Source organism: Ascaphus truei, chromosome 5 (assembly GCF_040206685.1).
Source record: "Ascaphus truei isolate aAscTru1 chromosome 5, aAscTru1.hap1, whole genome shotgun sequence".
In the NCBI taxonomy this organism is placed as follows: domain Eukaryota; kingdom Metazoa; phylum Chordata; class Amphibia; order Anura; family Ascaphidae; genus Ascaphus; species Ascaphus truei.
Genome location: NC_134487.1, coordinates 112,705,734 through 112,720,397, shown reverse-complemented (window position 1 = coordinate 112,720,397; position 14,664 = coordinate 112,705,734). Strand labels below are relative to the sequence as shown.

General features: G+C 42.2%; 1 protein-coding gene across 1 annotated transcript in view; it reads left to right on the top strand.

The window, feature by feature from the left end:
• The window catches only part of NTS (neurotensin), a 47,642-nt gene that overhangs the window by 20,408 nt on the left and 12,570 nt on the right, over positions 1 to 14,664 (top strand). The window contains exon 3 of the mRNA XM_075598952.1: positions 11,316 to 11,540. Within this exon, the coding sequence (XP_075455067.1) occupies positions 11,316 to 11,540 (225 nt within the window). The remainder of the gene's footprint in view (positions 1 to 11,315; positions 11,541 to 14,664) is intronic.

Here is a 14,664-nt window from a genome sequence, read left to right as displayed (position 1 = left end):
AAGCCCATTAAAGCTACATTTTATGAATAAGCCGCAGAACAGAGGGAGATCGCATCCTGCAGTAACGCTGAAATAAACTCCCCTGATAATGACTGACCCTTGTGTGACGTGGGTGATGTGTGAAAAACTACATACATCTCTTGTGTCTATTATCTGTTACTTTTCCAGGATTAGACATTGTTCCTCTGGTATCCCTCCCTGGTTACCTTTCGGTGTCGGTTTTTAAATATTCACATGGTTTCTTTCACAATGTTCGTAAATATTGTAGCAAAAATACATACATCATCTGCATTAGGTTTCTTTGTCAATATTTTGTTGTCTTCCCTTGCTTTGCTTCCAATCTAGTAATTTGTGGATTCAGGTTCCAAAAGTGGTTGCGGTTCATCTGATAGAATAGTTTTTTTTTTTATCTTTGGCTCTGGCTCAAGAAAGGCTCTTTCTTCTTCTGTAGCTTCTTTTGAATATGTCTCATCTCTGACACTGAGTCACAGCAAAGTTGGCAGCCTTTTGGGTCAGCTGAAGGGCAGCCAAAGGGTGTGAGCAGTTTGCTGCCTTTCGCTGATCTTACAGCTACTCTGGCCATGGGTGAAATATTTTAGATGTATATTGAAGCATTTCCATCTTCACAAATCTTTACGCATGCTTTCATAGCTCTACCTCCATACAATCTCACTTATTCCTCAATGCCAACGCTTCAGATAGCAAGCAGCTATCCGAAATACACAACCTTCTTATCCCCTTGTACATTATGTTTCCACTTACTATTCCTTATAGATTGCACGCTAATTGGGGCAGTGCTCTCCTTACCTACTGTAACAATTTATGTTAATGTTTGTTATTTTATTGTTTTCATTCTCCATCTCTATTGTACAGCACTATGGAATATGTTGGTTTGTTATAATAGAACATAGAAGAAATAGTAACAATCCCCTGACTGGTGCTAGAAAATATCACAGCGTGGTATGAGAATGTATCAAACAAATCCGGGATCCATTTGAAGTGTAACATTAATCCATCCGAGTGCACAATACAGTGTGTGTAATAAGAAATCTCACTCCTATGTAGCCCCATAAAGTAAGACCAATACATGGGAACCCGACTGTGCTAACAAGGGTCAGTGGAGCAAAACCAACACTCACCCTGTATAGAAGCACATGTTTCTGCCCGGCGGTCTGGACAGCTGGAGGGATGTAGAGCACACACTGGCTACCGGAGGAAAGTCAGTGGATATAAATAATGAATTGAGCTCACAATGTACTGTAGGAGTCAGCTGGGTCCCGGTGTGGCGTGCTTCAGTCCAAGGTAGGTATAGTAAAAAATCGGGTGTAGGGCTGATCACAGCAAAATATAGGGCTGGAGGCTAATATCCAATAAAAACTATTTATTAAATAGGCATAAAGGCAGACAGATACAAGGTCCTTTGACGCGTTTCTCGCCCGACGGGCGCTTTATGAAAGAGTGATATCTTTCATAAAGCGCCCGTCGGGCGAGAAACGCGTTAGAGGACCTTGTATCTGTCTGCCTTTATGCCTATTTAATAAATACTTTTTATTGGATATTAGCCTCCAGCCCTATCTTTTGCTGTGATCAGCCCTATACCCGATTTTTTGGTGTGTTATAAGTGTAGCCCTGGTAGGTTTGGGCTATTATTCTATCCTACTCCTGGCAGTAATCCCTGCATAAGGGCAGGTTTGCCAGGAGTCATCATGGGTTTTCCCCACTTCAGGCAGTACACTGAGACAGTGAAAGCAGGTCACCAGACTCTGTGTCCAATCAAGAGACACAGGGGCGGTGCCTGTTGGAGCTACTTAGGGTCTTGCCAATTCCTATTTAGTGGTCATTGAGAGCCTGTCCTTGGAGTGGAAAGGAAAAGGGTGGCATAGACCGAGCTGCCTGGACTGGCTAGCTTGAGGCCTTTCTCCAGGGAGGGAGAGTGTACACTCCATACCTCCTACCCTGCTTAGGGGGTAGGGGAAGAGCTAGACACGCTCTGGGTGCCCTAGGCCTGGAGTGGTCAGGGACATTTTAAAGCAGAACAGCCTGCTGTGCAACTGTCTCCTTTGAATAAGAAAAGGCAATAAAGAGCTTGCACTTTTATAGAAACTCCTGCCTGAGAGTGACATGTACAAAAAAGGGGAAACAGTGGCGCCCCCTTAGAGAATAGATAAATCAGGTGTAAGCCCCTGGAAGGGCGTAAATAAGGAAAAGGTGAAGACAAGGCTCAAAGCATGCAAATGAACAAATATCAAAAAATAATACTGGCCCTGATGGTACTGCTGCTCAATCAATAGGATCGTCCCCTGATCCTTGGTGGAGATGTAGATAGAGTGGAGATGAGCGCATGTAGAAGGAAACAACAGAGTGTATAATAAATATTTACCTGTACAAAGAAGCAATGTGCGAGAACAATGGGGTGTTAGATAGTACTATAAGGCTATGGGTACTCACACGGGCATATGTGAGTGAAATCCCTCAGCGTTATCTTGAAGGTTCTCACTCTGGTAATAGAGTGGACTCATCTGCTGGACAGGTACTGCATGTGTAGGTCGAATCACTTGGTGTAGTCCTCTTTGCTGCTCCTAGTACTTCTTATGGCTGTGTGCTGATTCTCATAAAGGCCATTGAGAACAGGAGACCACACAGGGAAAAAACACACACAGGGGACCAGGGTGAGTGAAGAAAAGGAAAGTGGAGCACACTGTGGTGCCAATGGAAAATTAATAAATAAATAAATACACTCACATGGGCTAGTGTGAGTGAAGGCAATAAGGGCAAGTGCTTGCAGCAGGATACCCACTGTAGTTAGTATCTTTGTCTGCATTCCCAGGAAAGTTGGTGTCTTGCAGTGAAACCCAGGGAGGATAACAACCAGGCAACAGGAAGGATTAAAAGGCAATTTATTAAACAAATAAGTAAAAACTCAAAGACTTACATCTAAAATAAATGTAGTTTCCATGGCTGGGTACAGTTCAGGTAACAGTGGGTCCCCTTCTCCGTGTCCGGATACAGGACTGAGTCCCGGAAACTGGAACCAACTATGGAAGCTGCAGAAGGTCAGAAGGGCTCCACGCTATGCCCAGAATAATTCGTTTCGGAAATTCAATTTCCTTTGTCAGGTTCGGGTCTCCCATCTGAAAAAGCGTGGTGACACGCGAAACGCGTAATTGGAAGTCGAGTCTGACGTCACTCGAGCAACATCCCTACCCCACGAGACACGGCTTGTAGCTGAGTATACCTGAATGTTCCTAGACACATTATAAACTGTTACAGGTCCGCCGTGACCTGATTTTATTTGTTTGACTACAAAGTATCAATATCCTTGCTCCATTGTCAGGTCCGCCGAGACCGGAGAGCAGGGGAACACGTGTGGACACTGCATCCTTGTGAGGCTTACTGAGACACATAGCTGCTACATAGGGCTATCTAAGTCTGTTGCAACTTGAATCTCACACGGCTACTGTGTATAGCAGGCCTGCACAACTCCAGTCCTCAAGGGCCGCAAACAGGCCAGGTTTTCTGGATTTCCTTACTTCGGCACAGCTGGCTCAATTAGTTGCTCTGTCTGACTGAGCCACTAATTGAGCCAGCTGTGCTGGAGTAGGGATATCCTGAAAACCTGGCCTGTTTGCGGCCCTCGAGGACTGGAGTTGTGCAGGCCTGGTGTATAGAGATAGAGCCTGTTACGAAAAGAGTTACACTGCTATTATTAAAGCCTCTATACACTGTAAATTTTGGAACATTGATACTATATTTAGGATATACTCAATAAATGCTATAATCTAATATACCATTGAGTACACAATAGGGGTCTATTCATCTACTTTAAACACATAGGTTTTCAAGCAGGAAAAACAGCTCCCACCGAAGGGAGAAACAGCGGGCACTACTGCGCAAAAAATGTTAAAGGCTGGACTGTGCTGAATGCAAAAATTCCTTTATTGAATCATAAACAAAAATGGATAAAAGAGGGGGGACGGACACCCCCCCTGCAGCTTTAACGCGTTTCAACCCTTAGGGCTTTGTCAAAGAGGGGTTTTTATTACTCAAGCTCAACTTTACAATGCTTCTGAATCCTTTAATACCCAGATGTATTTGCAAATATACAAACAGTTTATCACATACTATTGGATTGTATGCTCTGCAGCACTTGTCAATTGGGGGGACCGTGTGCCCCAATGTTCTCTCATAGGTTTTAAAGCATTTGAGATACTTATATATGTGATGGTGATAGTCTCCATATATCCCAGTACCTATATATTAGAGAGCATGGTTTATTAAATACTGTTATATGACTGGACTATATTTTGGGAAGTATATGAATTAACTACTACCCATATATATGTATAATCCACATGAAGACATATTCTGTGGGTCTAGGGATGTCACTGTAGATATACTCACTGTATAGACACACATAATAATGTGATTACAAGTCTCCAATTATTTGGATAACACATTACAATCTACTTTACTCCATAAGGGATTTTTAAACAATATACACTGTAAATAATAGCACAGAGTCACAATTTAGAGATGTAATACAATTTTATTGTTTTTTATTTTTTATCTGGGTAGCTGATCTTGGATCAATAGATAGTCAATTGTATAGCAAGTTATACTGTGCATCACAATGTATATGTACACATGACAACATAGAGTGCATTCTAGTGGAGGATTCTTTCTTTGGATCTTCTTTGATCATATCTGTTCTCCCCCATGTCATCGCGGGAGACTCAGGACCCCCTGTTGCCAGCAGGTACGCACCACACAGAGACATGTAGCCTGAGCTTTAGACTCCCTAGGAGACCCGATCTGAGATTGGGTGGGGAAACAGGTTTACATAAGTAAATAATAATAATTTACCGGCATACTGGCTCCTGCAAATATACAGATGGATAGAGGCAAAGATAATAACTTCTCTCTGGGCATAAATCTTGCATGAGGGTGTTAATATTGAGACAGACACTACAGTATATCAGCTGCAAAAAAAAATATTTGTCATGACAAATGACATACATTACTCAAATATATATTAAATTGAGCCTATATATAATTTCTGGATCATCAGAACAAGGATTTTCATAAACATTTGGAAATTTTCTATTAAGCAGTTAATGTAGAATTTCTATTAAGCTCTCAATAACAATGAGCAGTCGTTCTATGAATTGTGCTTGATAAAGAAGACAGTGATACAGTAGCTCATATATCTAAATAGGCATGTTTTCCTATGGAAGATGAAGGTGCAATGTAATGATTTATGCCTTCACATCCAAATATTAATTGTAAAATCTAAAAATGTAGAATTGTCACAAGATAATTATTATTGTTATATCAATGAATACAGCATATATATTGAATATTTTGTTATTGATATATTTAGTGTTTTTCATTTATACTACCCTGAAGACGTTCCTTTGTACAAGACCACAATATTGGTATTTTTGGGACTATAATACAATTATCACTAGTCAAGATTTGTATGCTGTGTTAATTCCTTCAGAACATTGGTTTGGGTGATATATTTCTATTTATTAATGATTTAATATACAAGCACATGCGTAGTTACTATACTTATGTTTGTTTAAGGAGTGACACTGTTTTTGCTTTTGTATATGTATTGCTTTTAATCAACACATGTATTTGTTTTATGAACCCTAAGGCTGCGCTTATAGTGCTGGCAATGGCGACATCGACGTGACGTCAAAACAAATGCATTGCCGCCATTGCGTGCACTTATAGTAAGCGCAACGCGATGACGCGACGGCTTGGTTGCGATCGCTGGAAGTCATCTCAATTTGATTTTTCCAGTGACCGTAGCCTGACTTCGCCGTCACATCGCCGTCACATCGCCGTCGCCGGCACTATAATCGTAGCCTACGGGACCCCACCACTAGAGTCATCAAACAAATACTCAGAAATATCTTTACATTTTATATATTTGCTTTTATCTGTGGTTTAGCATTGGTGAACCCCAAATCTAGATATGAACTCCCTGAACATAGTATTGATAATCTAAGATATAAAATACAAATTAGGAAGATTAATAAGAAATTGAGACTATAGGGGTAATAGATTTGATTTGGTTTAAAATATTTTTTTGTTCCTACATACCTTCAGCAGCAAAATCCATCTATAACTGATACATGTTGGTTTCATGTAATGAAAATGTTGATGTTCAAATACAAATGTAGCAAGACTAAAGGCTTCCAGCACCGGGTTAAACTGTGGTCATGCATCTGCGGCTGCCCAGTGATGGAGGATTAATGCTGCGGGTGTCCAATCTGGAAGCTGGACCCCCGCAGCATGACGGAGGCAGGCACTTTTGCTTTTTCGGCCGCGATTCCGGAGACCGTAAATCCTGCTACATCTGTATTTGTCTGGTCTACAGAATCACTTATGTTTCCTAATAATTAGAGGTGAAAAGAGGGTATCTTCATACACATTCTACACAATTACAAACGAATCCTTATAAGATTTACATATGAAATTGTACTTTATAAAGCATACACAGACTTGACTCCAATTTACAGCGCTCACAATTATTCCAGCAGGTGGGACTTGTGGATCATGCTCTAGACCAGGGGAACTCAACTCCAGTCCTCAAGCCCCCCCAACATGTCAAATTTATATGATATCCCTGCTTCAGCACAGATGGCTCAATCAGTCCCTGCTTCAGCACAGGCAGCTAAATCAGAGGCTCAGTTTTTGACTGAGCCTATGATTGAGTGACTTATGCTGAAGCTGGATATCCTGAAAACCTGACCTGTTGGGGGCTTTAGGACTAGAGTTGAGCACCCCTGCTCTAAGCCCTAGTCTACGGTAGGTGATCTTGACTGTTATGCATTATTGCATTAGTATTTAAAATTCAGCAAGCAGCCACTTTTGTAGGTGAATATTATAGCCCAACCTCAGACATCCAAATACAGGAACAAACTTTTTAACAGTCAAATGTCTGCTAAATGATAAAGTATGTGGATACATATGCCTCATTATAGCGGTTCTCTGCTGTATTACTTGGGTTGGAGACTGGAGTGAGCAATCAAGGCCAGCTTCTATATCTAGCGTCACCTTGACAAAAGAAAAATAAATTACATTTCCTGAAAAATAATGTTAATTATGATGACCTTAATGTACTTTTCATACTCAACCCCCAGCCACACAACTATTAATATGCCATGTTAAAAATCCCCCCCCCCTCCCTGGGAGATCTTGCTAGAGCTACAGGGGTCATGGTGCTAAATACATGTGAGGGTCCAGAAGATGCTGAAGGTCCGCGTTGGTATGGGGAAAAAGGACAGGCTTTTCATGATCCTTCAGGCTCTTCTTCAGTCGTAGCAGGCTCCAGGTGTACTGGAGACAGTCCCCACCATGACAGTTTTCAAGCATACCTCTACCCAATAAACTGTAACTTAGGTAAAGGTGTGTAAAACAGGATCCTTTATTTGTAGCAGCCACTGCAGTTGTTATTACAGCATCTGCATAGGGTTTTAGGATAGGTCCCAGACCTCTGGATGGTACCGGCCTTCTTGCAGTCTTGAGGCCTTGTCCTCTGTTCAGATCTTGGCTGCAGTCATCCCCAGGAGAGAGAGAGCTCAAGGATTCCACTAATTTATCCCTATTTAATTTGTAAGTCTGTTTATTCTTGCTTCCCAAATGCATAACCTTACATTTATCTGTATTAAACCTCATCTGCCATTTTCCTGCAAGTTTCCAGTCTCTCCAAGTCCTCTGAAGCGAAATTCACCAAGTCCTCTGGATGCTCTGATTCTACTACCTTACACAATTTAGTGTCATCAGCAAAAATGGATACTTTGCTCTCTATGCCAACCTCAAAGTCATTAATAAACAAGTTAAAAAGCAGGGGTCCCAGTACCGATACCTGAGGTACTCTACTAAAGACTTTAGCCCAACCTGAAAATGTTCAATTTATGACAACCCTCTGTTGTCTATTCTTCAACCAGTTTTCAATCCAGGTGCATCTATTTTTACTGAGTTCAATTTGCTTTATTTTGTACACCAAACTTTTGTGTGAATCCGTTTTGAGTGCCTTTGCAAAATCTAAGTAGATCACATCAACTGCATTACCCTGGTCTAAATTCCTACTTACCTCCTCAAAGAAACAAATAAGGTTAGTTTGGCATGATCTATCCTTCACAAATCCATGCTGACTATTACAGCTAAACCCCGTTATAACGCGCCTCGCTATACCGCGATTCGGTTATAACGCGGTTTTCCCATGGCTCCTGTTTTTAAATTTAAATATTTTTTTTTTTGCACACTGCACACACTGCACACACTGCACACACTGCACACACTGCACACACTCACTGCACACACACTGCTCATTGCTCACACTGCACACACTGCACGCACACTGCACACACTGCACACACTCACTGCACACTGCACACACACTGCTCATTGCTCACACTGACACACACTGCACACTGCTCACAATGACACACACTGCACACACACTGCTCACACTGACACACACTGCACACTGCACACACACTGCTCACACTGACACACACTGCTCAGACACTGCTCATTGCTCACACTGCACACACTGACACACTGCTCATTGCTCACACTGACACAAACTGCACACTGCTCACACTGACACACACTGCACACACACTGCTCACACTGACACACACTGCACAGACACTGCTCATTGCTCACACTGCACACACTGACACACTGCTCATTGCTCACACTGACACACACTGCACACTGCTCACACTGACACACACTGCACACGGCACACACACTGCTCACACTGACACACACTGCACAGACACTGCTCATTGCTCACACTGCACACACTGACACACTGCTCATTGCTCACACTGACACACACTGCACACTGCTCACACTGACACACACTGCACACTGCACACACACTGCTCACACTGACACACACTGCACAGACACTGCTCATTGCTCACACTGCACACACTGCTCATTGCTCACACTGACACACACTGCACACTGCTCACACTGACACACTGCACACACACTGCTCACACTGACACACACTGCACACTGCACACTGCTTACACTGACACACACTGCACACACACTGCTCACACTGACACACACTGCACACTGCTCACACACACACACAGCAAGGTAACCCAACCTCTGTGGTGCCTCTTCAACATTAACCCCCTCACAGCCAGGGGAAAGGGTGTCCGAGCGTCCGGTGTGTCCCCCTCCCCTCTAGGCTGGTGTTACGGCCCGGGGCGGGGGGTGGGACGTCATTATGCTGTGGGGGGGTGGCGGGGCCCTGCGCTGCGGCTGAGTGGCAGGACGACCCTGCGCTACGGCGGGCCCTGTACTGCTGCGCGAGGGCCCTGTGCTGCGGCGGGGGGGGGGGTTAGCGGTCTTCCGGAGACTGTGCTTACCTGTCTCCAAAGCAGCACATCCCGACAGCGATCACTTTAGGCACCCCTCACGTTCGCCGTGTGCATGCGCCGTGCGGCTCGTGAGGTGTGGATGTTCCCTGCCAGTTCCCTCTGCTCCTCCTGAAGCGGGGACCGGAGGGGCATTCCCCCTCCCATCCCGCGGCCTGTCACGCGGTGACAGGGGGAAGCGGGGACCGGAGGGACATCCCCGCTCCCATCTCCTGTCCCGCGGTGACAGGGGGAAGCGGGGACCAGAGGGACATCCCCGCTCCCATCTCCTGTCCCGCGGGATGAATATGCGCTGATGCGGCGGCCATTTAAAAAAAAAAAATTAGCGCGACCCCGTTACTAATGCGGTGGTCTCGGGGTGGACCCCGAGGACCGCGTTATAACGGGGTTTAGCTGTACTAATAATGTTGTTTTCCATTTGGTTTTCCTGAATATTATCCCGTATTAAACCTTCAAGTAGTTTCCCCACTATTGAAGTCAGGCTTACAGGTCTGTAATTCCCTGGTTGTGAATATAGGCACCACATCTGCTTTATGCCAATTTTGTGGTACTGAGCCTGTGGAAATGGAGTCCTTGAATATTAAATGTAATGGTTTGGCTATTACTGAACTTAACTCCTTAAGAACTCTTGAATGTATGCTATCAGGGCCAGGTGCGTTATTTACTTAAATTTGATCAAGCTACCTATGCAGTTCTCCCTTAGTTAACCCTTGTTCGTTAATATAGAGGTTGTGGCTTCCTACTCTGGTACTCTTTTTGCAATTGACTCATCCCTTGTAAATACAGAGTCAAAGAATTTGTTTAATACCTCTGCTTTTTCGTTATCTCCAATAATTTTCAATCTCACACTGAAAGGGTCCTGCAAGCATTCTGATAGTCACTTCCTAAAAAAAGTGTATGATCATCCAGTTATTCGGGTAGAAAATTAATAATATATAATGTACTTTTATACTGTATGACTGTGAATGTGAATAAAGGAGATAATGGTCATAATGTTTTTCTTATGTACAGTAGCGCCGAAAGCGAATGCATAGCTGTGCATAGATTTTAGCAGGCATAATCAGATTTATATTAATCTTAATTTTGCAGTGAGTAAGATTAGTTATATTTCCATACACACATTTCATAGTTCGGACAAGGTTTTATAAGTTACAAATTGTAAAGAAACTACAGTACATGTCATATGCCTTTAACTATGATGTACTATAAGCACTGTAAGAAATGAAAAATCATAGCGAGAGATGGGTGAAGCTGCTGAGATTTGCTACACCACTGTTTTATCATATTTTCCAAAAAGTTAGAAACCTTGTGCACATTTCGATTTAACTTTTGCTGCCAAAGTTCTTGCGAAATAGATTAAATTGTTCATTGGTCCAAATACAATTTTGTTTAAGGTTTGATCCTATTTAAAATATGAAAGTAATCAACATTAATCGATCATGCATTGCCCATTGAATTTTAGCAATCAGTGAACCTGTTGCAAATTTTTGGATCAAAGCAATCTTTTTCACCAAACCAAAAAGGGTGAAATTCACAAATGTTGCTAATGCGTGCGAGTAGTTTGCACATCTTTAAATATAGCCAAGAATATAATTATGCATTGTCATTAAATGTCAGATCAAATAATTATTTTACATGCATAATTTGCCAAATTATTTCCATAATCATTTAATTTTAGAATCATGCTTGAATATCTTCCTAAAGAGGGACAAGTGGTTATTTTCATCCTCTAAAGAGAAGCGTAAATCTTTAAAATAGTAAGATCCAAAAATAATAATTGATGTCAAAATATGGCATGGGAAATTACTAAATTCTATTTTATTATTAGAAGGATAGGTCTATATACCCTGTTGAACAAAATGTCATACAATAAATACATATTATATTTTTTTTTAGGTGAGTAAAGCAAGACTTCCATATTGGAAAATGGCCCTTCTAAATGTATGTGGCCTCATTAATAATGTAAATACCCAAGCTGAGGAAACAGGTGAGACTGGTGAAGAAGAGATCATAATAAGAAAACAATATCCTACTTCTATGGATGGATTTAATTTGGAAGCAATGTTGACGATATTCCAGCTTCAGAAAATTTGCCACAGCAGAGGCTTTCAACATTGGGAGGTACTCTATCCTATTTCACTTTATGTATTAATTGGTTTTAATTTTCTCACATTCTCACACTAATGTCTCATTTACTGTAACTGATTTAGATTTTTTAAGTTAAATAATATATTTTAAAGGGCCTACTTAAAGTAGACGTAGTTTAAGCATGTTCTTTCAGAGCTGAATATACTCGTTTTCAAATGTGGTCACATATTGAAAAGTGCATTGTAAGAAATTGAAAGTATTTCTACATTAGTATTACCTTCAATAATTGCGCCCAAAAAAGGGTTCCCATATGGGTAAACTTTTTGTCAAAGATTGAATCTGCTACGAAAATGTCATTTTCGTTCATGGACGAAATTTAGAAAATTTACACAAAAAAAGAGGTACTGTAGATACAAAAAAATTCTGTTAAAGCGGCTTACTAATGCAACATTATCTACAGTAAGTACTGTAGTAAACGTCTGTTAGATTCCCAGAGTTTAACTGGTAACGACAGAGCTAAATATATGCAAAAACAATGGTTGTTAGGGCTCTCATTTGCATATGGCTAACGTGGTTGTAGGCAGCGAATGCCAGGATAAGATACCCTGGCGCTATCTCTCTGTAACACTGCCCTGCTTTAGCCATATTCTAAGGAAGATGCCGGGTATATATTGCAATGCAATGCAGCATATACCTGGCATCTGCCTTTTTGATAAAAATATTTGTACTAACCCCTTGGAAGTCATAGTGCACATGAGGGTATAGATTATACATCCTTCATGGCCAATAAGGTAACAAAGGGGTTAATAGAAATAGCCTAACTACTCTACTACCCATTGTATATCATAGAGGTACAACCACTATGGCATGCAAGGGGGTAATCCCGCCCCCATTCCATGTTAACTCCACTGTCAGTCTAACCTCCCTCCTTGGGGAACCAACCCCCATACCCCACGTCCTCTACCATCACTCCCCCAATAATCCTACCCTCTTCCAGTCTTCTAGACTAATGGGCAATAGCCCTTAAGCTAAACGTGGCGAATAGGGCTTTTGCCCATTGAGAAGCATTACAACAGAGTACATGAAAAATAAATGCATAAAACAAACACAATCACATCATAAAAACAAATCCAGGTCCGTTGTCCTATTTGTCCAAAGGCATCCGTGGTGCCTGACATTGGATCTTCAACTTGACCCGAAGCCCTCGATCCTCAGTTGATAGAAAATAAATACTCACCCCTATAATCTTCTTTCTTCTAGTCTTCTTGTCTTGAAAGCTCTTATTTCTCCTCTTCTTTCTTCGGGCCCAGGATGTTGCCTCTTCAACTTCTTCTGGTCTTCTGAGATTGCCAAGCCTTATATAGGGCCTGGGATGTCAAAGAAAGCCGGACATCACATGGTTGTTTGATGTACCATGTGATTTACTTTCATCGCATCTCAAAAAAAGGGAGGTAATCACATGGTAAATCAAGCATTCTAACTGATTGATGTACTGTACCATGTGATGTCTAGCCTTCTGTGACATCCAAGGCCCTATATAAGGCTCGAGCCATCTCAGAAGACCGGAAGAACAACATCCTAGACCTGAAGAAAAAGAAGACAGGTTTCAAGAGAAGAAGGAAAGAAAAGAAGATAGAAAATAAATACTCACTGAACAATATTCTATCAACTGAGGATCGAGGGCTTCAGTCATTGAGGATCCACAGATACTTTTGGATAACAAATAGTCCTTCAAGCCTGAATTTATTTAGCCGGGGGGGGGGGGTTTGGCCATGGGGCCTTGGATTATTTTCATGGTCAATTATTTATCCCTTGTATGACATAGTGGTTGTATCACTATAACATTCAATAGGTAGTTGGGTATTTACGCTATTTGTATTAAGCCCTTGGAGGCATGCATAATGACTTCCGTTAATGCAAGGGTGCAAAAACAGATGGGGGGGGGGGCGCAGGTGGTTGCAGAGATCCCGCACTCTTCCCCAAGGCATTAAAATTAAATGCCAGGGGACCGCGCGAGGCCTCTGCAACCTTTATTTACAGAGGTTCGACCTGCTTGAGGACACATGATCATGGCAATGCGGCATCAAATGATGCTGCGGGGTCATGTGACGTCATTATTGCTATGGCAGTGTATTGTCAAATGACACCACAGGTCACGTGATGTGATGTCACATGACCCCGTGGCGTCATTTGACGCAGTGAGGTGAGGGGGACGTGACAACAGAGGAGAGCAGGCGGGAGGGAGGGGGGGGGGGACGCAGCAAGAAAATTTTGCGCACCCCCGGGTTAATGCACAGGTCTTGGCTAAAAAATGGTGTCCTAGACCAGGGTGTACACTTTGGCTTCCTATATTGCTAAGCCAAAATAGGAAGTAAAAGTGTCCCACTTCAGATCTCCGGATAAGGTCAACTAATTTCCTGCTACCCAGCTATAACCATGACATTAAACCTCTTTAACGTTAACAGACTGCTGTGGATATGCGTTTAGGTGTTCCACACCTCTTTTACATGTCATAAGCACTAATGTCCATTAAAGTTAACGGCAGTCTGTCTTGGCTTTAATATGGCACTTAATGCCTCGTTAGGGAACTTTAAAGATTTTTGTTAGCACTTCACGAGATATTAATGTCTCGTTAAGTGATTAATAGACTTCTGAGGATCTACCCCATCTGATTCACCTACAGTACATCATATTTGAAGAAAAAGCGTGAGTATGCAATTTCACATTTCCCCACAAGAGTTCACACAAGCAAACTTTAAAGCGTTTGCCACCAAATGGAAATATGGCTTTTGCTAAAGACAGAGAGATATGTGCACAAAACAGAATAAACCTGAGATAACTGGAATATATGTTAATTTAAATCATTTTTACAGATGTAGCAAGACTTACTGTTTGGGTTGCCAAGGCCGATCGCGGTTCCACAAGATTAATGATTGCGGCCTGGACAGTTTAATGCGGCGGGTGATCCAACATGAAAGCAAGGACCCCCCCCCCCCAGCGCGATCACAGCAGACACTGTCCCCAGCACCATGGTGCTGGGGACAGTAAGTCTTGCTACATCTGTACTTGAAATACCTAAATTAACATATATCCCAGCTACCGTATCTCAGGTTTCTACTTTTTTGTGCACAGGTGTCTCTCCACGTGTCGTATAAAG